The sequence below is a fragment of the Zootoca vivipara genome, chromosome 1 (assembly GCF_963506605.1).
Source record: "Zootoca vivipara chromosome 1, rZooViv1.1, whole genome shotgun sequence".
Classification (NCBI taxonomy): Eukaryota; Metazoa; Chordata; class Lepidosauria; order Squamata; family Lacertidae; genus Zootoca; species Zootoca vivipara.
This window is the reverse complement of record NC_083276.1, coordinates 56,448,114-56,475,967: the sequence shown is the minus strand read 5'-3', so window position 1 is coordinate 56,475,967 and position 27,854 is coordinate 56,448,114. Positions and strand designations below refer to the sequence as shown.

The following is a 27,854-nucleotide window of genomic DNA, read 5'->3' as shown; positions in this document are numbered from 1 at the left end:
CCTTGAGCTCTTTTGAGGAAAGGTGGGATACAAATGTAACAAACAAACAAACAAACAAACAAACAAACATGTTAGTAACATAAAAGAGGATCGAGACTATTCAGACAATCCACTATTCTCAGTAACTCTGGGATGTGCATATTAACTTCTGGAGAGTAATCCAGCATCAATTTAGAACAACAAATGTGTTAGGAATAAGGTGACATTTCCTCCTCATACTTTTATTCTTAGTTGAAAAAGAGAGAGAGAGAAGAAAATTCAGCCTCAACTCTTCTCCTATCCAAGGACCACAAAATCAATTTTGTTTTGCAAATTGCAAGTAAAGGTTATTAGAATAGCCAGAGTCTTGCATTCCAGTCCCGTTAACACAATAAACACACTTCTGAAACTGAATTAAATGCACATGTAGGCACAGGGAGATCAGAATTGATAACTCAATAAATACAATTTGACAAAATGATCTTAAAAAAAAGAGCATATAACATTGTCAAATGAAACCTGATCCTTGCATGACTAATTGATGTTTGGATGCAACTTGCGAATGTTACAAAGCTGGCAACTTAAATGTTCTGAATACTTATAACCATTTCCTTTCATATCTGTTTATATTTCCATGTAACACAAGCCTCTCTTCATTCAGTTTCTTCTTCAGAGATAACACTTTCTCTCTAGAGACTCTTTAATTCAGCAACATGCTTAGATAACTATATTTATTCCTCTGTTCTTCTCTATAATGCACTGCAAAAGTAGCAGTGACACAAAACAATTAAGTTATAAAATATATCCTTGCATTTCACACTGTTTTACTTCTGGCACTAAGGATAGCAAGTGAGAATAGATATTACTGTGTCCAGGTAGCACAACTATCAAAGATGGTATTTGCATATTTGCAATACATAAGCACTGAAGAAGGACCAATGAAACACATTATAAGAAGTATGCATACATTGCACATTTAACCATGAATCCAGCAGAAAAATGTATGACACTGGGAAGTTTGGTGAATTGACAGTAGTTTATACAAACTGGCTACACAGACAGCACCTTAGGCACATAGAGTAGTATTACATTATCAGTTTATCTTCCTGCTGCAGTGGTACCAATTTATTTGTGCTGGTAGCTTTCGAGTAGCTTTCGAACTGCTAGGTTGGCAGGAGCTGGGTCAGAGCAATGGGAGCTCACCCTGTCATGCAGATTTGAACTGCCGACCTTATGATAAGCAATCCCAAGAGGCTCAGTGGTTTAGACCACAGCACCATCCCAGTTCCATCCCAGTGTCCCGTTGCACCAGGAGCAGTTCCATCGTGCTGGCCACATGACCCAGAAAAGCTGTCTGCAGACAAACACCATAGAATCATAGAAACATAGAAACATAGAAACATAGAGTTGGAAGAGACCACAAGGGCCATCCAGTCCAACCCCCTGCCGAGCAGGAAACACCATCAAAGCGTTCTTGACATATGCCTGTCAAGCCTCTGCTTAAAGACCTCCAAAGAAGGAGACTCCACCACACTCCTTGGTAGCAAATTCCACTGCCGAACAGCTCTTACTGTCAGGAAGTTCTTCCCATAGCTGCCAAGTTTTCCCTTTTCTCGCGAGGAAGCCTATTCAGCATAAGGGAAAATCCCTTTAAAAAAGGGATAACTTGGCAGCTATGGTTCTTCCTAATGTTTAGGTGGAATCTTCTTTCTTGTAGTTTGAATCCATTGCTCCGTGTCCGCTTCTCTGGAGCAGCAGAAAACAACCTTTCTCCCCCCTCTATATGACATCCTTTTATATATTTGAACATGGCTATCATATCACCCCTTAACCTTCTCTTCTCCAGGCTAAACATACCCAGCTCCCTAAGCCGTTCCTCATAAAGCATTGTTTCCAGGCCTTTGACCATTTTGGTTGCCCTCTTCTGGACACGTTCCAGCTTGTCAGTATCCTTCTTGAACTGTGGTGCCCAGAACTGGACACAGTACTCCAGGTGAGGTCTGACCAGAGCAGAATACAGTGGTACTATTACTTCCCTTGATCTAGATGCTATACTCCTATTGATGCAGCCCAGAATTGCATTGGCTTTTTAAGCTGCTGCATCACACCAGCTCCCTCGGCCTGAAAGCAGAGATGAGTGCTGTACCCCATAGTCGAATTCGACTAGACTTAACTGTCCAGGGGTCCTTTACCTTTTTATAACATTTAAAAAATAACATTATCCACAGTTCTCCTTCTCTCACAATACTAGATCCTGTGGGCATTCAATTAAACTGATTCATGGCATACAAAAGGAAGGACCATCACACAGTGGTCAGTTGAAGTATGGAATTTACTCCCTTAAGATGTAGTGACAGCCACCAACCTAGCTGGCTTTAAAAGGTGGTTAGACAAGTTCATGACGGATAAGGCTACCATCGACTCCTAGTCATGACATCTGGTTGCCACTGTAGAATGGGATGCTGGACTTTTCTTCGATTCAGCAAGACCCTTAACTGCTTGTCCATGGCATGCCCAAACTGATGCCAGCTAAATTTAGAGTTTGCCTATGCCATGCATATGACCACCCAGCCACAGGCTGATGCAGATGGGATTTGTCTATGGGTGGAGTGTTTTCCCACAGCCACCAGTTGTGGCTGAGGTAGTTGTGACAACATGCCCTTAAAATGACTTGCTATACTTCCGCATACAGCTCTGTTTCCTGCCCTAGAAGCACTTGTGCAATCAAGAGCAGGGAAACGAAATTGATGAACTTTAGCTGGACTTGCTGCTATGGTGAAACTGATGTGGGACACCTCCAAAGATGCCATGGTGGAGCCAGGCATCTGTACATTGCTTCTGTTTCCTCCCCACACGGATTCCTGAGACTGCTTCTCCAACTATGTTACTTTAAATGTTCTCAAAGATTTTCCTAGAAATGGGGGGGGGGAGAGAGAGAGGCTGGAGTGATGGAGCTGTATTGCTGGTTATCTTTCATGGCACTTAAGATATGTATGTAATAATAATAATAATAATAATAATAATAATAATAATAAACAGGAGTGAGGAACCATTTATTGCCTGAAGGCTGCATTTCCTTCTGAGCATCCTTCTTGAGGCCACATGCCAGTGGAGGTGGGGACTGAAGAAAAGGTGGGTGGAGCAGCGAATGCCAATTTTAGCTTGGTACATTAGGCTAGTTACGGTTGGGAATCTAACCTTCTGCAGAACAACCCTGGCATTGTTTGAACACCCGTATAGCTCAGTCAGTAGAACATGACACTCTTAATCTCAGGGTTAAGGGTTCGAGCCCTACTTTGGGCAAAAGATTCCTGCATTGCACGGGGTTGGACCTTGCAGTCTCTTCCAACTCCACAATTCTATAATCTAGTTTGTTTATACTATTTATTTAACTTGCAATCCCGTGAACGTACCACTACAGTGAATGTAGAAAGCTGCCTTATACAAAATCAGACCATTGGTCCATTTAGCTCAGTGGCATGCCTAATGATTTAGCAGTGGCTCTTCCCCCGCCCTGCCTGGAGATGCCAGGGGTGGAACCTAGGACCTTCTGCATACAAAACAGATGCTGCCCCGCTGACCTACATCCTTTTGCCCTCGAAGGCGAAACCGACTCCATAAGATCGCAATCAAACTCATATTCTGCCCATTGGAAAAAAGCAGACTCTTTAGAAGTCTTACCGAAATAAAAGTTTCGAATGCAATCAGAACACAAAAACCAACCATGAAAGGAAGCAGCATAAAAGTAAGAATATAGGCACAAAAGTACGGATCGGGCCCATTGGATTTGCTAGATTGACAGCTCTGCTCCTTACCATTGGCGTTCTTCCCGCAGATCAGGTGCTCATAGGGCTGCAGCACTCCCCAAAGCTCCGCATCATTGTTGATGACCATCTCCAGAACTTCTGCGGAGATCTCACTTCCCCCTCCGCCTCCGTCGGGGCTCTGGCTGGCCACTACTCTGGCCTTGATCTCCTCCACCAGGTTCTCCATGCAGGACGTCAAAGAGATGGCCGCGTACTCGTGGATCCTCACCGAGATCCTGGTATCCACCATCCACCTGAAGAACCTCCCCACGGAAAAGGTGAGGCCGCACCTGGCCGACTTGCCCTTCCTCAGCCCGTCGCCGGCGCTCATGCTGTAGAGCGAGAGCGCCTTGACGGTGGCCAGGACGCAGCTCTCAGACAACGACCAGCTCTGGATCAGCTTGATGGCGCTTTGGATCTCGAAGCGCGTGCACTTGGAGTGCATCACGCTCAGGCGCTGCGCCTCCCTGGAGATCCGGATCAAGGGTCTCCGCAGTAACACGGACAGCCTCCGCACCGCTTCTTGGGTGAAGTCCCTCTTGGTCCCCCCTGCTGCTTTCCCTTTCCTGAGTATCTTCCCAATGTCCTCCTCTGTCCAAGGGAATTCCTCCAGGTCGGGCAGCTTGGCGCATCTGGAGAAGATGTCTGCCACTTCGGGGTCCTCAGGCAGGACGGTGTTGACGGTGTCCCAGCTGTTGTTGCGACTGTTCATGGAGCCCGAGTAATACCACCAGTTGCCCCTGGGCTGAGACGACGCGAAGGCCTGCGAGTTGGACTTGCAAGAGGAGAGGCTGAGCGAGCGGCAGGAGTCCCCAGCCCCATACCCGGAGTCCAGGGTCAAGTCTTCCAGGGTCTTCAGAGTGGAGCTGTATATCCCAGCCATAGGAAATCAACCTGCGATCTTGCGCCACGCCAAGGGGGGAAAAGAAAAGCAGCAGAAAGCGCAGGACCCAATTCACTAGATCCGGGCTGCTTCTAAAAGATGCCCGAGGCGAGGAGCTGGCCGGCCCTGCTGGTCCTTAGGCTCCTGGAGAGGAGTCCCGTTTGCACTCGAGCTCCTGGGGCGCCTTCAGGTTCTGCTGGGTGCCAGCTGTCTCCATTCCACGGCGAGGGGTGAGATCATTTATTTTCCGCCTCGAGCAAGGATGGAAAATACTGGGGCCAGGAGGAGGAAAAAAGAAGAAGAAGAAGGGATCAGGCAGAGAGAGAGAGAGAGAGCTCTTTTCAAAAGCTCCAAGAGGGCTGCGCCGTTCCCAACGGGGCGCCCTTCAGCGGCAGAGAGAGAAGCCTCCGGGGCGGCTCAGGAGGGCAGGACAGCCCTTTCCCAGACGGCGATCCAGTGTCACACCGGGACTCCTCCAGAAGGCGAAGAAGGGAGATTGGAAGAGGCAGCCCTGGGAGCTGCTGCTGCTGCTGCTGCCGCGCGTCCCCCGCCCCGTCTCAGACACTTGCAGAAGCTTTGAGCGAAACTTCTCTGGTGCTGCCCGGCTGGGCGCACCGAGTTGCAGGCGGTATGCAAATGACCTGCGGGGAGCCGCACCAATCAGCGGCTCTGGGGGCGGGGCCTGCCGCGGAAAGGCGAGCTGGGCGGCTCGTATGTAAATCTCGCGCGGTGCCCGACGGGCGGGGCCTGTGACGTCGTCGCGGGAGGAAAGACGGCCGGAGAGAGAGGAGCGGACAAACCGAGGAGCCGAGACGACAAGCGGGGAGAACTTGGAGCGATTCTGCTGCGTGACGAGAAACCGCGTGTCCCGTCATGTCCCGCTCCCGCCATGCAAAGGTAAAGAGGGTGTTGGCCGCCTGCTTTAAGCCCGACACGTGTTTATTTCGACCCCCGGTTCCCCGCGCAGACGACGCATAACTTGCAAAACATGGTTTGCTGGGGAGGACGATTGGAGTTTTCTCTCTTCCGAGGGAGCGTACTTTGAATTGCACCTGCCGCCCTCTGCACAAGCTCAGTGCACTGGGGTGGTGGTGGTGGGAAATCAAACGTCAGCGGCAGACAGACCGGTCAGTTTCCACAAGACAGACTTAGGTGTTCCAGGTGTTTGCTCAGTTGCAAAATCTGCACAGCTAGAATGCAGTGACAGTTGAACACGCGCCTCTCAATGTCCCACAGTTCAAGGTGTTTCCTTTGCTGTTAGACGCTGCGGGCCTGTGCTTTTAACAGGGAAGAAGGTCTTTTCTTTCTTGGGCCACTTGGGAATGTTTTTAAAGTAGGAAGGGCGCAGAATGAATGCACAGGCCTGCCTGAGCTAAGAAAAAGGTGCTTTATGCCTCAGGTGTTGAAGGCACCTTCAAGATGCCTTTGCCTCCAAAGAGGCGCTTCTTCTTCTTGCTTCTGTGTTTTTAAAAAATAGTTCAGGTCTGTGTTTGAAGCTAAAAGCTGTGATGGCCTGTTCCCTTAGGCATGCAGTAGACCACTGTGAGAATAGGATGCTGGATCCAGCAAACCATTCTTACATTCTTAAGTTTGAAAATTAAAACAACGTATTCCATTTTCTAGCATGCATAAACAATTTAAAATGTGTTTACACCATTTCTGGTGTGGAAATACTTAAGTGTAAAACACCCACTCTCTGAAAAACAGATTCCAGAAAACAACACGGCAGTGATATGTTGAAACTAAGACACATTCTTAATGCAACTTTTAATAAAGCTCCTGGCTACTTTGTTATTGCAACATGGAAAGATGAAAGGGTGGGAGGAGTCAAGGATTTGGGTCAGATGTCATAATGCTTGGGATCAAGCAACTGTAGTCCATGGAGACAGGATAGTTAGACCAAGATGACTAAGTTAGGCAAGCAAATGAGCTTTACTTCCAAGAGAATATTTTCCAATCATTTGCAGGAATGCAGAGGCCCTAGATTTATTAATCTGGTTTATTATTGAGATCCCAACTCTCCAGGTTTTTGACATTGACAGTAAGAAATGTATTAACCTTTAAAGTGCCACAAGACTCTTGGTTGGTTTTGCTGCAAAAGGCTAAAACAAGTGCTCACTTTGGAACAGAAGCCAATGTGCATCTGCCATGTAGTCTAAAGCTAAGAAATACAGTTGTACAGTACTGTACCTTGGTTTTCGAATTAATCCATTCCAGGAGTCTGTTCGACTCCCGGAACAGTTTGAAAACCAAGGTGCAGCTTCCGATTGGCTACAGGAGTGTCCTGCAGCCAATTGGAAGCTCTGCCAGATGTTTGGCTTCTGAAAATTTGAAAACCAGAACAATCACTTCCGGTTTTTGATTGTTCGGGAGCCGAAACATTCTAGTTCAAAGGCGTTCTGCTTCTGAGGTTCCACTGTACATAAATCACAGCATAACACATAGCTGAGTTGGTTACAGCGTGGTGCTGATAACACCAAGGTTGCAGGTTTGATCCCCATATGGGGAAGCTGAATATTCCTGCATTGCAGACGGTCCCTTCCAATATATGATTCTAAATATGATACACCAAGCAAAGGGCCTTCTTGGTAGTGGCACCCACCCTGTGTAATGCCCTCCCTTCAGATGTCATGGAGATGAGTAAATATATATATATTAGGAGTCATCTGAAGGCAGCCCTGCATAGGGAAGCTTTTTAAAGTTTAATGTTTTACTGTGTTTGTATATATGCTGGAAGCAACCCAGAGCAGCTGGGGCAACCCAGTCAGATGGGTGGGGTACAAATAATACATTATTTGTTATTAATATGCAAGTATACTGATGTGCAAACAAGTAACTTAAGGCTGAAATCCTAAGGTTGCACACCATTTACTTGTGAGAAAGCCCAACTGAATGTGGTGTGGCTGCTTACAGATAACCATTGGATTAAGTTTATATCTCTGCCATGAATTTCATAACATGAACGAGGGGATTGTCAGTTCGTTTACAGCAGCATGCTGCACTCTGAAAGAAGCCTTTGTATGGAAGTTTACACACTTTTGACCTTGACCTTGAACCATGAGCTGAATATGGAATACAGATACCTTTCTCTCTTAATTAAAAGGAGGGTTTGCCCCGTCAATAGCTGATTTTTATTAGTATTTTAGATACCAGTAGTTGAGCTGTTCTGTAATTGCTTGATACAAGAGTGCCACCTTCTGGTAAGAAGGAAGTTCAGCGACAGCAGTGTATTTCCTGTGAGACTCCACAGTGAACACAGAAATAATTTCGATATCCCTCCTTCAGAGCGGGTACATAACGTAGCTTGGGGCTACTCCTGGTTCCTTTGCTGTCACTTGAGGCTCAGATAGACTCAGTGGCACGGAATGCCTTTCATCAGTTTGGGCTGGTGGCCAGATGTACCCCTATCCAGACAGGGATAGCCTAACTTTGGTTGTCGCTCTGGTAACCTATCGGTTTGATTGATTGATTATTGCAACACATTACATGTGGGGCTGCCTCTGAAGGCATATTGAAAACTTCAGCTGGTGCAGAATTCAGTGACCAGGGCAAGGCGGTTTGATCCTATTACACCAAGCCTACACTGGCTGCCAGTTAGTTTCTGGGCCCAATTCAAAATGCTGGTTTTGACCTATAAAGTCACAATACATCAAGGACCGTCTCTCCCCCTATGAACTGATCCGGACCCTGCAATCATCATTTTGAGGCCCTTCTTCACGTGCCTCCTCCATTAGAGGTCTGGAGGGTGGCAACACAAGAAAGAGCCTTTTTCTGTGGTGGCTCCCTGTTTGTGGAATACTCTCCCCAGGGCATACCCTCCAACTCCCGGTAAGAAAAATCCGGGATCAACAGCGGCGCAGCACCAGAAGTCGCTTCTACACATGTCTGGACATGCGTAGATGCAACTTCAGGTGCCGGCGCTGCCCGATTTCCGGTGTCCAGACATGGGCAGAGTGGCACCCAAAATCGGTTCTGCACATGTCCAGACATGCGCAGAAGGAGCCTCCCTGGCAGGTAGTAAATCCGGGGGATTTACGGGATTTTTCTCTGTTCCAGATAACAGAGGGAAATGGGTTTAAAAATGGGTTTCCCGCGAAAAACGGGAGACTTGGCAGCTCTGCCCCAGGGAGGCCTTCATATTTAGACACCAAGCAGAAACGTTGGATCAGGATTGTAGCACTGGGTGGGGGCAGACTGAATCCCTCCCCTCAACACTCTGACTTAAATTGCTGTCCTTCTGAGGCTGTTAGAATCCATCAGAGGGATAGAATAGTCCAATGCGGCTAATAGCAGCTTTGGAGGAGGTCATTTCAGTTGGGGAAACGGTTTGTAGCGCAACAGTTAAACCCTGCACCCCCAAACTTGGCCCTCCAGATGTTTTGGGACTACAATTCCTATCATCCCTGACCACTGATCCTGTTAGCTAGGGATGATGGGAGTTGTAGTCCAAAAACATCTAGAGGGACGAGTTTGGGGATGCTTGAGTTAAACCCTCCACCCCTCACTTCCTATAGCTGCTTTTTTAAGCAAATAGAAAGTTGTAGACTGTAGAGCAGGCATTCCCAAACTGCGGCCCTCCGGATGTTTTGGCCTATAACTCCCATGATCCCTAGCTAAGAGGACCAGTGGTCAGGGAAGATGGGAATTGTAGTCCAAAACATCTGGAGGGCCGAAGTTTGGGGATGCCTGCTAGAGGGATCAAGTCATAGATCTTGCACTTTCTATATGATTTGGTCCTTAGTTCCTTTAAAAGTGAGTGGTTGAGAAAACAGGCTATTTGTTGAAAGCTGTCATTTTTAAAAAAATAAAAAAAGTCTTTGCTTTGTTTTAGTTGGTTTTTCATCCTACTAAAGCTTGTTTAGAGAAATGTTTGCTTAAGTTTGACCTGTCTTTAAAGCTGCTCTGACTTTAAAAAAACAAAAACAAACCAGTAACAGGAAAATCATCAGAGTCCCATGGCACCTTAACCACTAACAAGTTTTTCACACCTTTGGCAGGCAAGAGCCTACATCAGATGCATGAGCAAGAGCAAAACAGGAAATGTAGTTCTCACATGTTTCTAATTGCTCCAATATGCGAACATTACTCATTGTGGATTCTCCCCCAATCTAAGCATTTATTCTATTTATACCCTACCCTATCCACTGAACTCAGAGCAGTGTACGGCCATTTCAGCAGACTCACAGTCTTAAGGCTGCAGTCCTAAACCCACATCTGGAAGTAAGAGTCATTGAACTTAATGGGGCTTACTTCCAATTATGCAAGTATAGGAGGAAACTGTAAATATTGGGCATGAATGGCTTCTGGAAAGAAGGCTGTGTGTGAGAGAGAGAAGGGGGGAGGCCTGTGGGTGGGTGATTCCCATGTGCAGAAGATTTCCCGTTGACATGTTTGGGGTTACACTGCCCCTGAAGGAATGGTTTCATAGTTTGGGGATACTCCTAGACAAAAAAACCCCAATGAACAAGTCATTGTTCATATTGATGTTCTTGGTGCCACCTATATTGATTTATATTTAAATTTTCCTGCCACATGTGCTTTTAGGAAATGCCTTTCAGTTCCGCATTTGCAGAATTATAAATGGTAGTTCTTTGCTTGTTCAGCAGATGGCGTTTCAGATCATTCTTATTCTACAATTGAAAACTGGCTGCAGAAAATTGTTCATAGAATCATAGAATTGTAGAGTTGGAAGGGACCATCCAGGCCAAAGGGCAGAAATATGCAGCTGTCCCGTGCAGGAATCAAGCATGTGACCTTGGCATTATCGGCACCACACGCTAAACAGCTGATCTGGTGGGTATCTTTTAGAATATGTAATAACAGACTATTCCAGATACAGCATCAAACTCTCTTCCTATTGAGTAAGCATGTGTAGGATTGCCTGTGCGTGCCTAGAAGTAATCTCTGTTGAGAACAGTGGAGTTTAGAGTGCAGTGGCTGTTGATGGAATGGGGAGGGCATGGGATTGCTTGCAGTTGCCTCTCCTCTGGCCTGCATTGGCATAGAGGAGTACCACTAGTTGAGTGGGCCTGCCACAGCTGGGGGGGGGGTCTTCTGGCAAAAGTAGCAATCAGAGAAGCTCAGAACAGGGGGTTGTGGGTAGGCTGGGGACAGGGTGCCAGAAGATTTGGATCTGCTGGATCCAATCCCCCACAGATCAGGCCCTTCTGCTATGCCAGCTTGGAGCTGGAGTAATGAAAAATCACAATAAACCTTACTGCTCTGGCTAGCATGAGCCGGCAGGGCTTCAGTGGTGAATCTGCTGCTCCAGTACAGTTGGAAAGGCCCCCCTACAATGCAGGAATCTCAGCTAGATCATCCAGTGCTTCCCCCCTGGGTGTACTCAAGGGTACGCAGTACCGGCACTTGTTTTGTTTCCCCAAATGTTAAAGTGTGGCACGTAATGTATCAACTTTATGGTGAGTACCAACACCTTAAAAATGAAATGAAAAGAAAAAAGCACTGGCCATGACAGATGGCCATCCAACCTCTGCTTAAAAACCTCCAAGGAAGGAGAGTCTAGCACCTCTCATTGGAGTCTGTTCCAGTGTCAAACAGCTCTTACTGACGGAATTTTGTAAGAATTTTGTAAGCAGAAGAAAACGAGCTTGCTCCATCCTCCGTGTGACAGGATGGCTCTCATATCTCTTCAAATTGCTACTCTGCAACTTTCCCAGGAGGAAAGGTTATAGCATTTGTGTTTGTCAAAATGCAAGTAGATAAATAGGAACCGCTACAGCGGGAAGGTAAACGGCGTTTCCATGTGCCGCTCTGGTTCGCCAGAAGCAGCTTTGTCATGCTGGCCACATGACCTGGAAGCTATACGCCGGCTCCCTCGGCCAATAATGCGAGATGAGTGCGCAACCCCAGAGTCGGTCACGACTGGACCTAATGGTCAGGGGTCCCTTTACCTTTACCTTTTTTTAAAGAAAGCTGAATAAGAGGGTACATGGTAGAGGTGTGTGTTTTAAAAAATAGTTTGCATGATGTGAATAAAAGAGATGAGAAGTTTTCCCTCCCCCTCCCTGACAGAACCCGCCAATTTCTTCTTCTGTTCCTTAGGCTTAGCCCGATAGTCCTTCACCAAATCAGTTTATAAACCCAGTAAGCCATACAAAAGATTACTTATGCTGCTGGAGCCTTTAAAAAAAGCTTTGTTATAATAGTGAATCCTTAAAAAAAAAATCTAGAAATTTAACAAAAGCAGTTAGAACCGTTTAGAAAAGCAAGGCCCTCATAGGCAACTCTCTGGAGAATTCAGCTGATTCCTGCTCAGCCTTGACAAACATCATGGAATCTTTCTTTTGGTGGATTCAAAATCCATTTATATAAATAACTTGGATTGCAACGGCCAGTTTGTTGTCTGGTGAGCTTACATAACCTTTCCCTGCGTTGGCAAAGGCTGCTAAGCCCAGATAAAGTCCAAATAGATGCCAATGTTTCTAGAATAAGGTTTCATGAACCTACAGGGAACCAGGCAGAGGGCCTTCTCGGCAGTGGCGCCACCCTGTGGAATGCTCTCCCATCAGATGTCAAAGAGATAAACAACTGCCTGACATTTAGAAAACATCTGAAGGCAGTCCTGTTTAGGGAGGTTTTTAATGTGTGACATTTTAATGTATTTTAATCTTTGTTGGAAGCCACCCAGAGTGGCTGGGGAAACCCAGCTGGATGGGCGGGGTACAAATACTGTAATAAATTATTATTATTATTATTATTATTATTATTATTATTATTATTATTATCCAGCTGCCATGCATCTGCTGGAGAAGTTGTTGTGACTGATAAGAGGAACATATGCTCATGTTGCTAGGGAAAGGGGCATAGGTAAACAAGGAAGTTTTTCTGTGTTGTTTACTTGCAGCTCTCGTTTTCCACCCAGTTAGCCAAAACTGGGGGTGGGGGGACTTTATAACCAAACTTACCTGGTCCAAATTCTCTCGCCCTCACGCACAACATGTATACATGTATGTAGTCTGGCCACTTGTAATGCCTGCCACATGCATGCCCCGTTGCTGAATAATTGAAGGAGTCTGGAGATGCTCAAGGAAAGACTGAAAGATTATCCATATTTCCTCTTTTCTCCTCTTCTTCTGTCGAAATTTAAATTGCAGGGTTCTCTGGATGGAAGCTCCCTTTAGTTATGTAAAGCACCATATACACTGATGACATATATTTATTTCTATGGGGGTGAGTAGAGATCCCTGTGACTAAAGCCAAGCGCCAATGTGACTGTAGATTTAACAGTTACAGGAATAACATTGTAGTACTTGGGGAAGTTGAGACAGCTTCACCCTAACAAGTTTTTCAAGCATTGTGAGTGCAGTAGAAAAGGAGTGTGCCACTGTTCCAAATATGATGTGACACAATTTCATTTGTCTTCTTACACTAATGGATTCATTACAGTTTGATTTTTTTATAAAATGGGTAGATAGGGATACGGACACGTTAGCAAAACTATTCCAGAAGTTAACGTTTGTGTCTCAAGGATCCATGTACGTCCCTGACCTCTGCCCTTATATTCTTTATATTGTCGTTTAAATGTCTTAAAGTATTTAAATTATCTTGAAATTCTGAATCTTAACTTGGAAGAAACGTAAACACATATGTGAAAGGAACAAGTTCTTAAATTCTATGCTACCAAAGTGAGCCTGTTACTTATACTCTTGTAAATTGGGCATATCCAATGTGGTTAAACTATGGAACTCTCCCACAGGAGGCAGTGATAACCATCAACTTAGATGGCTTTAAAAGAAGTTTAGACAAATTTATGGGGGATAAGTCTTAATCAATGGCTACTAGTGATGATTATGTTTTGCGTTCACAGACCTTGGACCTTCCACAGCCAGAGGGAGCATGCTTCTAAATACCGGTTGCTGGAGATCACAGAAAGGGAGTGTGCTCAGGTTCTGCTTGTGGGTTTCCCATAGGCACCTGGTTGGCCACTATGAAAACAGGATGCTGGACCTGATGGGCCATTGGCCTGATCCAGCAGCCAGCTCTTATGGTGCCTTCTGGATCTTGTTGGATTCCAACTCTCATTGGCCCCAGTTTGAGGGTCCGATCTTTCCACCAAGGGAATCCCCACCCCAATTTAGGAGACAGTGGTTGGGGTAGGCAGAGCCCAGTGCCCTGACCAATGTAGGAATCATCCCTCCCTTGTGATCAGAGCAGTCATTTGAGCAAAGAGGGTTTGTCAGCTGTTCTGTGCAGACATTGGGCTGACTTGCATAAATAGTAAAGCTCAGAGCAGATTATGTAAAATTTGCATAACTTTGGGAGGAAAGCTGAATATGAATTTAATAAGTAATAAATAAGCTCATACCAGTTTTCTCCAGAATAACTGGCGTCAGAGTCACTTATCGTGCTCCTTCACTTGTCGTACATTTTGCAAGAAAAGCAGGGTATAAATCTTTTTAAAGTAACAAAACAATGCAATGTTGAGAGCTAATAAATACAAACATATCTTTTTATATAGTTTGTAGATCTTGTATGTACGTTCCTGCAGCAACGGACATATTGTTGCCTTGAGGTCTAATCTGATGAAGCATTTAAGTATTCTCTGGTGACAGCCAACTGAAACTCTTAAAATGAAACCAGAATGATATATGTTGATATGAGATTGTATAACCATTTACATGACTGTATGACTTACCAATAATTGTGTGGGATGGCAGCTTTCTCAAGTAGATGCTATCATTGTCCACTAACATTGGGATATCTGCTGTATCTTAAGAGCAGATTTACTGGTAGGTCCAATAAGATTCCTTGCCTTATATTACCACATATGCTCACGTTTGTCATTATATTTTGGGAATGATTCATGTTATTATGTAACTGCATTGTTTTATACTTTCTGGATGCCCCACAATCATATTGTAAAGTAGTTGTATTCTGTATTAGCACTGCTAGGAGTTGTTTCTTTTTGTTTTACAATGTATTTCTTAGCAATAAAAAAAAATCAGTGTGGTGTGAGCAAATTTTTATTCTGAAAGTGTGGCCCAGAGAAAAAAAGTTTGAGAATCACAGCTCTAGCAGAAATGAGTGCAACCAGAAATAGGACTTGCCCTTATTTTCTCTCCACCCCCTCAACCTCCCCAAATCTACTTGAGAAGGTCAGGAGAACCTTCAGAACAGAGGGAAGAGAAGGGTGATATTTCCATCCAGCAAGCAGAAATGCGTTTTGGAGGTCTGGAGATTATGGCTGTAATTTCCTAGCTATGGGGAGAGGTGATAAGCTGTAACTGTCCTTAGTTCTCTTAAAGACTCCTAGGCACCTTAGAAGTTGGGAGAAAGTAAAGAAACAGAAAGTATACTTTATTTTGGTAAAGCTTCTAGTTCGAAAGCATAGTGTTGCCTGCCATCCCATTCTCTGCCAAGTGGAAGCATGATTCCAGGCGGTTCTAGGTGCCTGGCTGGTTTCCATTGGAAAATCCAGGCACAGCGGAGTCTGCAGTGTCTTAGAAATCTGATTTATTCACACATATTTACACCTGGAAACCTTCAGTGGAGGGAGTACACCCAAGAGGGTCTTTTGTTGCTCCCCTCACAGCTTCAGCAAGCATGGGTTCAAAGCAGCAGTCAGTCATGGACTGCACTGCAGTATCCAGTGAGATATTATCCTGAGTAACTCAACTCAAATAATTTGTTCACTTTGCTTGCTTCTCATTCTGCATACGATTCATTCGTTTTCAAAGCTGAGCTACATATAAATAGATCTTTTAATGAAAGATTACTTATAAAGTTATGCACCTTCATCCTATCAAACAACAAAACTCTGGATATTCATTGCTGCAGCAGCTCTTCCCTAATGCAGAATGCACAAATTACCCATGTGTCCTAGTTCCAAGTACAGTACGTATCTGATTGTGTTGGAGGATGTTACAAAAGAAATAGACACACCTAGACAAGGCATTGATTGATATCATGACTCATGAGCTCTCTTAATTAGCTAGTGTGATAGAGTTAAGCAGTTCAGCACCACAGGTCTTTCAGAAACCAAGCTGCTTGGTGGATTATCGTCCCACAGAAAATGCATTTCATTCACTGACCTAAAAATGAAACATGGATTAGTTGAGAACCAGTCATTTACAACTGTGAAATACTTAATGCTTTCCAACAGCAATGAAAACAGGCGAAAGACTCTTGGCAATTAATTTTTGAAATCCCTGTTTTTATGTGAAGAACCCTAGATATATTAGACTCCTATATTGCCTGGAATGCAGTAGCTTGTTCTCATGTAATGAATTGGTATAAGTGTATCCTTCAGAAGAGGCTAACCTTGCTATGTTTGTGTAGAGGCAACAGCCACACTGTTGTCAAAGGACGTCCTGGTGCAAGGGACGGGTTTCTTTTACCTTTCAGCAGCTGTATAAAAAAAGAAAATATGCCCTGTTCTCCCCACTTATGTCTGAAGTTGCAATTCGTAGAAAAAAACCCAAACCTCTCTTTGTTAAAACGTGACCCAGACATCTTCTACATATAGTTTTGCAGTTAGATGCCTGTCCTGAAATATCCACCCCGTTATCAATAACACTGCTGCTGTGATCCCTCAAGAATGATAAACTCTCTATTTTAGAGAACACAGTCCTATTCTGGGATTTGGGAACACAGTTATAATGTGCGCCCCCCCTTTTAATTTTAAAGCATGCACAAGCTTGCTGTTTATCATTGTATTTAATCCCAAAAAATGGCTGTGGTTATATAGCTATAATACATTTTTTACAGCTAAATAGTTTGGAAACTGAACGGGACGTGGGTGGCGCTGTGGGTTAAACCACAGAGCCTAGGGCTTGCCGATCAGAAAGTCGGCAGTTCGAATCCCTGCGACGGGGTGAGCTCCCGTTGTTCAGTCCTAGCTCCTGCCAACCTAGCAGTTCGAAAGCACGTCAAAGTGCAAGTACATAAATAGGTACTGCTCCAAGCGGGAAGGTAAATGGTGTTTCCGTGCGCTGTTCTGGTTCGCCAGAAGTGGCTTTGTCATGCTGGCCACATGACCCAGAAGCTGTATGCTGGCTCCCTCGGCCAATAACGCGAGATGAGCGCCGCAACCCCAGAGTCGGTCATGACTGGACCTAATGGTCAGGGGTCCCTTTACGTTTACCTTTAGTTTGGAAACTACCCAAGTATAGTGAAGATTGGGGCAGGATAAGACCACTGGGGGTCACATGCAAGCTGTTCTGCGCTCCCAAATGGAAGAGTAGGATATGGTATAGTGGTCACATGATGTGGTTGGTCACATCCTGTTTTTTCCTGAGCACAACCAGGCAGGAAAACTAGGTGATTTATCAAGCTCCTGTTGAGTTGCCATAAATAGCTGTTGGGTACGTTTAGCCTCCTATTATAGCTAACCGAATACTGCAGTCATAAATTATGCATATATTAGATACATATACAGTATGCAGTTGGATAAAATATTTGTGACTTGTGATAGATTCCATTAAAAGAATATGAATGCAGTTATGGGTGTTTATATAGGTTGATTTCAGTTACATAAAGGTTATTATTAAAATAACTTATGGCTAGATTTATAGTTATTTAGTTTTCCAGATTTATATTCCTATCCACTGCTATAGGGAAAGTCAGTGAGTTTCATGAGTGAGCAGGGATTTGAACCCTTGTCTCCCAGGTCCTAGTCCAACACTCTTAACACCAGGTATTTTGAGTTTCTACAAATGCATGAGCAAAATCATGATCAAGCAGGGCTTGCTCTTTAAATGAGTCTATTTAACTTTTAAATACACCCTCATGGTTGGTCAGTATCCAAAGACCGGTGGAATTTTCCTTTGAGCCAAAAGGAGCTTAGCAGTGCAATACCAAGCAAGTCTCAATCTTGTTGGATTGTGTATAGGATTACAGCCTTGTTTTTCTTCATGAGTGTGCATAGTATGGTTTTAATTTCTGTTACACTCCATGGCAGAGGTGATTTCAGAAACACTGGCAATAATCTTTGAAAATTCCTGTTGAACAGGCGAAGTTCCAGCAGACTGGAGGAGGGTAAATGTTGTCCCTATTTTCAAAAAGGGCAAAAGAGAGGACCCAAACAATTACCGCCCAGTCAGCCTGACATCAATACCAGGAAAGATTCTAGAGCAGATCATTAAGCAAACGGTCTGTGACCACCTAGAAAGAAACTCTGTGATCACTAAAAGTCAGCATGGGTTTAGAATCATAGAATCATAGAATCATAGTATCATAGAGTTGGAAGAGACCACAAGGGCCATCCAGTCCAACCCCCTGCCAAGCAGGGGGTTTTCCCCCCTGAAAAATAGGTCATGTCAGACTAATCTGATCTCATTTTTTGACAGAATTACAAGCCTGGTAGATGAAGGGAACGCTGTGGATGTAGCCTATCTTGATTTCAGCAAGGCCTTTGACAAGGTGCCCCATGATATTCTTGTAAAGAAGCTGGTAAAATGCGGGCTGGACAATGCTACCATTCAGTGGATTTGTAACTGGCTTACTGACCGAACCCAAAGGGTGCTCATCAATGGCTCCTCCTCATCCTGGAGAGTAGTGATTAGTGGGGTGCCATAGGGTTCTGTCTTGGGCCCAGTCTTATTCAACATCTTTATCAATGACTTGGATGATGGGCTTGAGGGCATCCTGAGCAAGTTTGCAGACGACACCAAATTGGGAGCGGTGGCTAATACCCCAGAGGACAGGATCAGGACAGGATCACCCCAGAGGACAGGATCACACTTCAAAATGACCTTAACAGATTAGACAACTGGGCCAAAGCAAACAAGATGAATTTTAACAAGGAGAAATGTAAGGTACTACACTTGGGCAGAAAAAATGTAAGGCACAAATACAGGATGGGTGACACCTGGCTTGAGAGCAGTACATGTGAAAAGGATCTAGGAGTCTTGGTAGACCACAAACTTGACATGAGTCAGCAGTGTGATGCAGCAGCTAAAAAAGCCAATGCAATTCTGGGCTGCATCAATAGAGTATAGCATCTAGATCTAGGGAAGTAATAGTACCACTGTATTCTGCTCTGGTCAGACCTCACCTGGAGTACTGTGTCCAGTTCTGGGCACCACAGTTCAAGAAGGATACTGACAAACTGGAACGTGTCCAGAGGAGGGCAACCAAAATGGTCAAAGGCCTGGAAACGATGCCTTATGAGGAACGGCTTAGGGAGCTGGGTATGTTTAGCCTGGAGAAGAGAAGGTTAAGGGGTAGCCATGTTCAAATATATGAAAGGATGTCATATGGAGGAGGGAGAAAGATTGTTTTCTGCTGCTCCAGAGAAGCGGACACGGAGCAATGGATTCAAACTACAAGAAAGAAGATTCCACCTAAACATTAGGAAGAACTTCCTGACAGTAAGAGCTGTTCGGCAGTGGAATTTGCTATCAAGGAGTGTGGCGGAGTCTCCTTCTTTGGAGGTCTTTAAGCAGAGGCTTGACAGGCATATGTCAAGAATGCTTTGATGGTGTTTCCTGCTTGGCAGGGGGTTGGACTGGATGACCCTTGTGGTCTCTTCCAACTCTATGATTCTATGATTCTATAATTCTAAGTATTGTATAGGTCGCATGCCCAAGAGTTTGGTATGATTCTATGACTCTGAGGAAAGATAGGATAGCTATGTTTCAAAGCAAATAAATAGCAAAATGCTGTTGAAATTTCAAAGTTGTATGTATTGTATATGATATGATAAAACTCAGAAATGTTATTCGGCTAGCCTCTTGCAGGAGTCAATAACACTCTGGATTCTTGCTAGTCTCTTTCACTCACACCAGGAGCAGCAACCATGGATGTGGATGTACAGTACCCTTCTGACAATGGCATCACTGCCACGTACCAGAAGAGTGTGAAGCCAACGAAGGGCAGTGGTGCCAATACAGTGCTGGTCACTCTTAACTCACATGGGTGTTTTGAGAGAGGTGATAGAGGTTGGGGTAAACTTTTAATAGATTGGAAGGAGGTTCACATGGTAAGCACAAAGTATGATTTATTACAAATACAGTGTGGAAACGTCTGAAAAGTCTTTCTCTAAAATTGCCAGTGGCAAAAAGAGCATTAAAAAGATACCAGTGTCTACTCTGGCAGTGTGTGATTAATTTTGTTTGTTGCTTTTGGTTTTATGTCTAGCAGGTATTAAAATTGTTTTGTTGTTTACAGTCATACCTCATATTTAGGGAAGTTTAGGGAAGCTTTTAATGTTTGATGGATTTCTGTATTTTAATATTTTGTTGGAAGCCGCCCAGAATGGCTGGGGGAATCCGGCCAGATGGGCGGGGTATAAATGGTATAAATAATAAATTATTATAATATTATTATTATGTTACGTTTGCTTCATGTTACGTTTTATTCAGGTTCCATCCCGCGGCGACCCTGAAGTACTGGAAAGGGTTACTTCCAGGTTTTGCCACTCGCACATGCGCAGTAGTGCTAAATTGTGCCGCGCACTTGCGCAGATACAGCACTTCAGGTTGTGGGCTTTTCACATTGCAAATGGGCCTCCGGAACGGATCCCGATTGCAACAAGAGGTACCACTGTATTGTATTTCACCCAGAGACCTTTGTTAATGTGCAGACACCCATCCATCCATCTCGCTCTCGCTCTCTCCCTCTCCCTTTCCCTCTCTCCCTCTCTCTCTCTCTCCATGCATGCATGCATGCGTACGTACGTACATACATACATACACACATACATACATACTTTACATACATAGTTAAGTACTTCACTGTGAGATCATCATATGTTTCTATTTTGGTAGGTATTAGCAAGTCTAGCACTACAAAACCATCACACCAAAATGTGTTTAGTTAGCCGATGCAGTTCACTTGTTCCGTATATATAAATCTGCAATGAATGGTGCTGAGCAAAGAGTACAGATCCAAGAAGCCGCCTTACAAGCATAGGGTGGCACTGGATGCTGCTGCACATGAATAATTCAGTCGATACATACAAACCTAGGTGCAGATTTAGTGGGGCACAAGTGTTACCAGAAGATAAGAATATGTGCTACAAGAAGAACCAGTGTTATGCAAATACAGACAGGCGATAATAATAATTTTTCTTAATTAGTGTTCCGAGCAAGAAGAGATTAGCTCCACCTACTAGATGGATAAGGAGTGTTTCATGCTACATACAAAATAAGCCATGAAACCAATTTCACCCTGACATACTTTCTGACAGATAAACTAAACTTATGGCTGCTAGTAATATGCCACAAATGAAAGTACAGTACAGAATTACATTTGCTTGTTGATGTCAAGAAGAAATTATTGTGGCATTCTGGGTGTTTTCGTCAAGTTATCGTCTATTTACGTCTGCTCATTATTTTTCTCCCTATAGGATGTGTGTACCATGATTGTACTGTACAAAAGACAGGACGTTCCACCCCACCCCCCACCCCGCCACAGGTTCCTAGGTTACATATTCACTGCAAAGGTCAGGCAGCTCTCTCAGGGGACAGTAAACCGCAGAAAAACAGAGCCTTGCACCTTTAGTTTTTGCTCCTGCTGTTTTAGGCTTAAAACTACAAATTAAGTGGGCTTAAATATTCACTGCTTATATGCCAAAATGGCTTTTCTCTGCCATCTGTTCGTGTTGTTTGCACAATGCAACCTTTGTGCAGCTAGTTGCCACAGAAAGCTAGACTTTTTAACCCCTGGATAGGAAGATACAGAGACAGAGTATCTTTTCCCTGCATAGATGAGAAAAGCAGTTTGGGGTGGGTGGCTGTGTGAGCTTGAAGAAGCAAAGGGTTATGTCTCACTGCACAATCTTCTTACACACATGTTAATTTCGAAAAGGAAAGAGTAGCACCCACGGGTCTGTGTTAGTCGGCGTCCTCTGTTTCCTATGTTACTTTTGGAGCATCTCTTGCTCCACACCGAGAGGGGAGTGGGACAGTGGGTCGAGGTCTGCAGAAGACGAGGGCTTTTCTGCAAAGAGCAGCCACGTCCTCCTCTTGCTTTCTTGAAGGAGCCTGGGGTGGGAGGGAAGATTGTTCCGGCGAGCCTCCCAGAGATGAGCCCTTCTCTCTTGGGTTCCGCCATGCATCCTCTCTCCAAAGGGAGATTGCTGCAGGCTCACCTGGGGCTGACCTTGGCCGCCTTTGATCCTTAAGTGTGAATTGGAAACTGTAAGGCTGCAATTCCAGGGACGCCTACTCGCAATGAGCACAGGGATAATTGCTTTTGTTTCTTTTAAGAGTACACACGGGCAAGAGGAACAAGATGTTTTGCTGCCGTTTCTCCTCTTCAACCCTATAAGCCTTTTTCTTTCCCGCCCTGTATCCCACTTCCAACTTTTCCCCTCAAAGCCATTTGCCAAACCACTTATCTCTTCACACCCTTTGCCCCTCCTGACTCCTCCTCCTCCTCGCAAGCTCTTGCTTTTCGTGGTGTTTCCCCGCCCTAACCTGCCCGACTCCCAATAAGCATTCGAGAAGGGCCTCAGCGAAGAAACCTTCTGGCCAATAGGGACCCAGGAAGGTGGGGCTATGCTGAAGGCAGCTGGCGTGCCTTGGCTTTGCTTTCGTCTCGGATTCTCTGCCGCCTCGGAGGTGGACCGGGAGGCGTGTCGTAGGCTGGTCGGGGCTGTGTATGTTTGTGAATCGCGCTCCTCAGGAGAAATTCGCCTCCCTCACAGGAGCTCGTCGGTGCCGAAAGTCATCGCGCCTCGCGGCAGGGGTCTCGCCCAAGTAGCACAAAATGGCGTGCAGCCGAGACGATGCAGCGGAGCAGATGAAGCGCTGGCAAGATCTGCGGGGCTCGCAGGTACAGAAGAAAGGGACACCACCCCCCATAAAGCCATTGGCACGTTCCACCCAGCGCTCGCTCGCTACGTATCGGGTCTGCATTCAGCGGGCTGTTCGGCGGGCGCGACCACCTTCTGAGAGGCGGCGGGGGTGTGCGAACAATGTTGAAGGGGATGGGGCTTCTGTGGCTCTGACATTGTGGCAGGCATTGCTTTCGCTCCTCTGTAGTGTTGCAATGTCATATGGCCAGCATTGTTTGCCCCGAATGCCCTCTCCAAAAGTAGAGGCGGCGGAGGAGCTCTTGTCCAGCATTGTGTTAGGTCCCCCTTTGTGCAACATTGCACTTTGGAAGGGGCGCTGTTAAGTAGGTTGTACAAAGGGTGACAAAAGTGCAAGCTTGAAATGCTCCCAGCCAAGGATCATGGATCGACGGTCGGATAAGAAAATGATTGATACTATTGCCCTTTGGGCGGTGTTCCTGTGCTGCTTTTGCTGCACTTAACACCCATAATCTCTGGAGGTTGGGGTTGGTTTGTTTATCATGGCACGCAGCACCAGCGGTCTGCCATAAAAGGTTTCCATTGCTAAAAGGCGGAGCAGTTAGCAGTTAGCAAAGTGTAATCAATAACTGCAATAACGCTGCAAGGTTTAATCGTGATGGAAGTTGAACTTGCGAGAAACCTATCTTGCTATAGTTACAGGTAGGTGTTGGTCTGAGTAGAAGCAAAATAAAAAAATTCCTTCAGTAGCACCTTAAAGACCAACTAAGGTTTTTTTTTTGTATGAGCTTTCGTGTGCATGCACACTTCTTCAGATCTTGCTATGTTATTTCTGTTAGGGAGAGTAATATACTCATTTGCAGTTAGAGATACATAGTCAAATATGGCAAGTTGTTGTGTACCATTTTAGATAAAGGTAAAGGGACCCCTGACCATTAGGTCCAGTCGTGACCGACTCTGGGGTTGTGGTGCTCATCTCACGTTATTGGCCGAGGGAGCCAGCGTACAGCTTCCAGGTCATGTGTCCAGCATGACAAAGCTACTTTTGGCGAACCAGCACAGCGCACGGAAATGCCATTTACCTTCCCGCCAGAGTGGTACCTATTTATCTACTTGCACTTTGTGCTTTCGAACTGCTAGGTTGGCAGGAGCAGGGACAGAGCAATGGGAGCTCACTCTGTCGCGGGGATTTGAACCGCCGACCTTCTGATTGGCAATCCCTAGGTTTAACCCACAGCGCCACCTGCGTCTCTTACCATTTTAGATAGATAGGTACTAAAGTACAAGACCAGGTACAACTCACAAAAAGCGAAGCACTTCCCATACTCCTTTGATTTTGACGGAAGGAACTTAAGAACATACTTAATTCCTTCACTGAGATCAATAGCAGTTGTTAATGCCATGGGTGAGTGTGTGCTGATTACAGAGTTTCCTAACTTATCTGGTCAACAGTAGGAAAGGCAGTAGACACAATCAGTGGCAGTTGTCTCAAAAGAAATAAGGGGGAATACCAGTGATTTGTATAGGAATCCATATGAAATGGCACAAATTAAAAATAACTGACCTCAGGGGGCTACAAGTAATGAGGGGTTAGTGAAGTGATGAGTTGCTGGCATCTGTCTGTCTCAGGAGACAATGGAAGAGTGCACCTTCAGGGGTAAAGTCACACCTCTGAAGAGTTACAGCGCCTGCTGTGGCTAACTGCTGCCTCCTGCCTTCCCACATTGTTTTTGCTGCATTGGCAGCACTGAAGTAAGCTTTCCAGGATGCAAGCCTAGGCAGTATATATGGAGGGCCTAGGCTGCCCAAATGATAAGACCCCGTTTTCAGCCTCGATTATGTGGTCCAAAGGAGAAAAGCAAACAATACATTTGGCACCAGCTGGGCTGCAGGAGTTGCCAGAAGGAGGCATACAAGGCGCCATCAAAAGGGACCTTTGAAACAGGTTTAACAACCATATGTTCTTGTTATGAAGTAGCACTGAAATGGACTGGGCTGGTTAATAATTTTGTTGCGAAACATGACGGAAACTAACTGGAACTAGTTAATAATTCTGATACTGTAGTTGGATCCTGTGGTTCAACTTGACCTTGATTTAGATTAGCATGTTTATCTTTCTGTTCTTGTTTACAGTTTCATTTTCAGTATTCTCTTTAGTGCTATCCATAATCTGCTGCCCAAATTGGCAAATTATGGTTAGCCATCATTCTCCATATGTGAATCAGAAGCTGATTTTGAGCCATAATTTCTAATTCTGACTTGGAGGGTGAAGGCTAACTATATATTTTTATTTTTGATATTGTGGTGAACTATGGTTGGTGCTAAAAAAAGAAATGGATATGTTGGCAGTGGAGAAGAGTAGGGTATGTCAAATGTCACAGTTCTATAATTGATTTGAGCGATTCCCGCCTCGCCCCCCAATTAAGAAGTACTGTAAACAGTGATTCTTCAAACCATGGATTTGAAACTTGTCTGAATTCAGACAATGTGATGGAAGGTATCAAGTTAATAGTAGTAGTAATAAAAATAATATGCCACCCATCTGACTGGGTTCTCCCAGGCACTCTGGGCGCCTCCTAACAAAATATTTAAAATGCAGTAAAACATCAGTCATTTAATTTAGATGTGAACAGCTTCAAATACTGTTTTACAATTTCTGTTTTGTAATGAGGTTGCAGCCCTGGCCTCTTAGTTACTGTTTTGCAGACTAACCCCATTATTGACTCATTGTTGCTGAAGACTACGGTAACTGGTCAGAGAGTAGATACAGATGAATCCTTGGTCTGATCCACACAAGTGTCAGGGCATGTCACTTTTGCTTTTTAAGAAACTCTACAAATGTAGATGAGAGTGTAGCTAGGAAATTGTTTATTTGCATCATATATATGAAGGGATAGAAATTAGATCAACTTAAAGCTGTAAAAGTGTAAATACTTATTTGGCATAAGCTCCATTGAAAGCAATGGAGTATACTGTATAGCACTGTTCCCCATTTTACATAACCCACCTTCTGTCATGAATGCAGGGCAGAATATGTACAGTTCATGAGCTGTCCAGGCACTAACCAGACTCAAACCTGCTTAACCCCAAAGTCCTTTGAAACCACGTTTTGTATTGTCTTATTTTGTTCAGCTGTTTTGTGTATGAGGAGCCCCTTTCTGTCAGCCATGCTCTACAGCTGTTCATATTTCACACCTGCTTCCATGTTAGCTGCTATTGTTGTTTTCCATTGGACTTATATAGTATGCTATGCATGCATGTGTTAGTGTTCAAAAGTAAGTTCCACCAAGTTCAACAGCACTTACTTGCAGGTAAGTATGTGCAGGATTTCAGGTTGCAGTCCTACATCCATGTAACTAGGAGTGCAAAAAGTATATAATAAACATTTTGGATTATGCTTCTAAGTATGTCAATGTAAATTTGTGTTTTATTTGTTGTAGTAACGAAAGAAGATATGCATGCAAATGGATAACTTAATTTAAATTAGTTATTTAAATCTTGTCTTGCTTATTTAAACCACTAAATTAAATTGCATTGATTAGAATTAGTCCACTCTGGTCCGAATACTTTTTTACACCGTGACTGTAAAGTCATCTTCTGATGGAGAGCAGCTGAATTTGGTTGAGAGATTCCATCCGTCTGTCTCGGGACACAATGGAGGAGTGTGCCTTTTGGGGATGGAATCAAACTGTTGGAGAGTTACAGTGCCTGTTGTGTCTGTAGAATTGCATCGCAAACACCAGTGCTAAAGGGATAAAATCAGGATCTACAGTATAGTTTGGAGGTTGAGCAATTTCTCTGTCTTGATATTCTTTCACAGCACCTGAGAAAGCACTAGTAACCTAAACAGTTATGGATAGAAAGAGAAATGGGTAGAGATGGATGAAAGGGGTAGCTCAAATGTGTACTATCCAAAAGGCATGTTTGCTGCAACAACACAAAGATGTACACACAAACACTAACATTATGTGAGCAGAATTCTTCTCTTCCCTGCATCGCTGTCATTTGACTCGGTGCTGATTATTTTTCAGAGTGTGGGTTACAAGTTATGTGTTTCTCTGCCAACTTTGCCATACCTAATTTAGAGCTAATGGGTGAATTGGTTATGAGTTGCTGTATAACAAGCAATATTGTTCTTCCCTAAATCTTGTGACATGCTTTAAGTCGGTTTTCTTTTGAATACCCAACGTATTAGAGCTAAATGTTGTTTATTAGAAAACTTTTTTGATTTCACAGTGGTCACAATGCCATGGGGATAATAGGTTCACATAAACTGACAATCATTTGGAGCTCGGGCAGCCTTCATTGCCAGAAACTCTTCAACAACCTCTCACAGTAACATGACTGGAGGAACTTCACTGTACCCTTAATGGTATCTCTAATGAGCCACTGTGGAGTACAGAAAAATCAACAGGATCAGACTCTCCCTGTTTCTTTCCTGGTAAATGCCAGGAGCCAAGACAATCTCGGTTTCAAAGCTTGTCCTGAAACCAGGCTGACAAAAGATTCAGAATGACACTTATCCGCCTTTAAATATCATACTGGAAACTTCAGCGCCAATTGCATATACGTATATCTAGGCTCCAACAGTGATTTTGCTTTTTTAAAGGAAATGTCTGCTTTCTTCAGGACCATTGGAAAATGCTGCTCTAAGAAAGATGCCTTCACAAACACCCTGATAAGATTGGCAAATGTTTCCTAGTTAGCCATTGCCAGTCAATATGGGCATAGATCAAGAGGGCAAGTTGTGGCATGAATTTCTCCAGGCATCTTGTCTGCATCTTCATGTATTTTGCTATTACAATTCCCCCCCATCCTCTCCACCTCAGACTATAGTAAGTGACACAAAGAAATTTGTTAAAGGAACCTACAATTCTTTTAGATTGAAAAAAGATATCAGATGGTGCAGAAGAATAACTAGGTCACTTAACACTGTGTAACTAAGTAGCTATTTGTAACTCTTAGCTACTAGAATCTGGATGATCTGCAAACATTTTCATGACCGTTTAGACTGAGTAATGTTTCTATGATTGTTAGCTCCTTTTAAAGAAACAGACCCTGGTTTCTGATTGCAGTGCATGCAACACATTTTCTTTCTATGTGTGCATAAGTATAAACTGCTTTCTATCTGAAATTTGAGCCAGGTTCTTGCAAAGATTTCATTAAATTCTAACAAATAATGTGCTTCTACTGTTCTCCTTGAAAGAGAGCAGGGTTATCAGACCTTAATCCTAAATGAGTTGTCCATTCCATAGAACATTACTTTGATACACCAGCACCCCTTTAAGGTATGCTGCATAAAACTGCACAGAAGCACATAATGCTGCTTGCCTTGTTTTATGTGACCTTAGCCTTAGTCCTGTTTTACGTAAAGAATGATTTCACACAACCTGTTTTTATGGCATGACTGCGGTTGTCACTCAAGACAGGTTGACCAAAATATGTTGCTCCATCATTCCGTTTGGGA

General features: G+C 44.2%; 2 protein-coding genes across 4 annotated transcripts in view; one reads left to right on the top strand and one right to left on the bottom strand.

Moving 5' to 3' along the window:
* ABTB2 (ankyrin repeat and BTB domain containing 2) overlaps positions 1-5,269 on the bottom strand; it is a 153,222-nt gene extending 147,953 nt beyond the window's left edge. Inside the window, exon 1 of the mRNA XM_035116548.2 lies at positions 3,795-5,269. Within this exon, the coding sequence (XP_034972439.1) occupies positions 3,795-4,668 (874 nt within the window). The 5' untranslated portion in view covers positions 4,669-5,269. The remainder of the gene's footprint in view (positions 1-3,794) is intronic.
* Positions 5,270-5,433: 164 nt separating this feature from the next.
* The window catches only part of LOC118085639 (catalase), a 40,698-nt gene continuing 18,277 nt past the window's right edge, over positions 5,434-27,854 (top strand). Inside the window, exons 1-2 of one of the 3 annotated variants that reach the window (XM_060274894.1) lie at positions 5,453-5,565; positions 10,272-10,461. Coding sequence is in view for 2 of the 3 variants with exons in the window: in XM_035116510.2 (XP_034972401.2) it covers positions 22,342-22,407 (66 nt within the window). In the remaining variant the exon portion in view is untranslated. Of the gene's footprint in view, positions 5,566-10,271; positions 10,462-22,149; positions 22,408-27,854 lie in introns of those variants that run through there. The other 2 variants (XM_035116520.2, XM_035116510.2) reach the window with 2 other exon arrangements.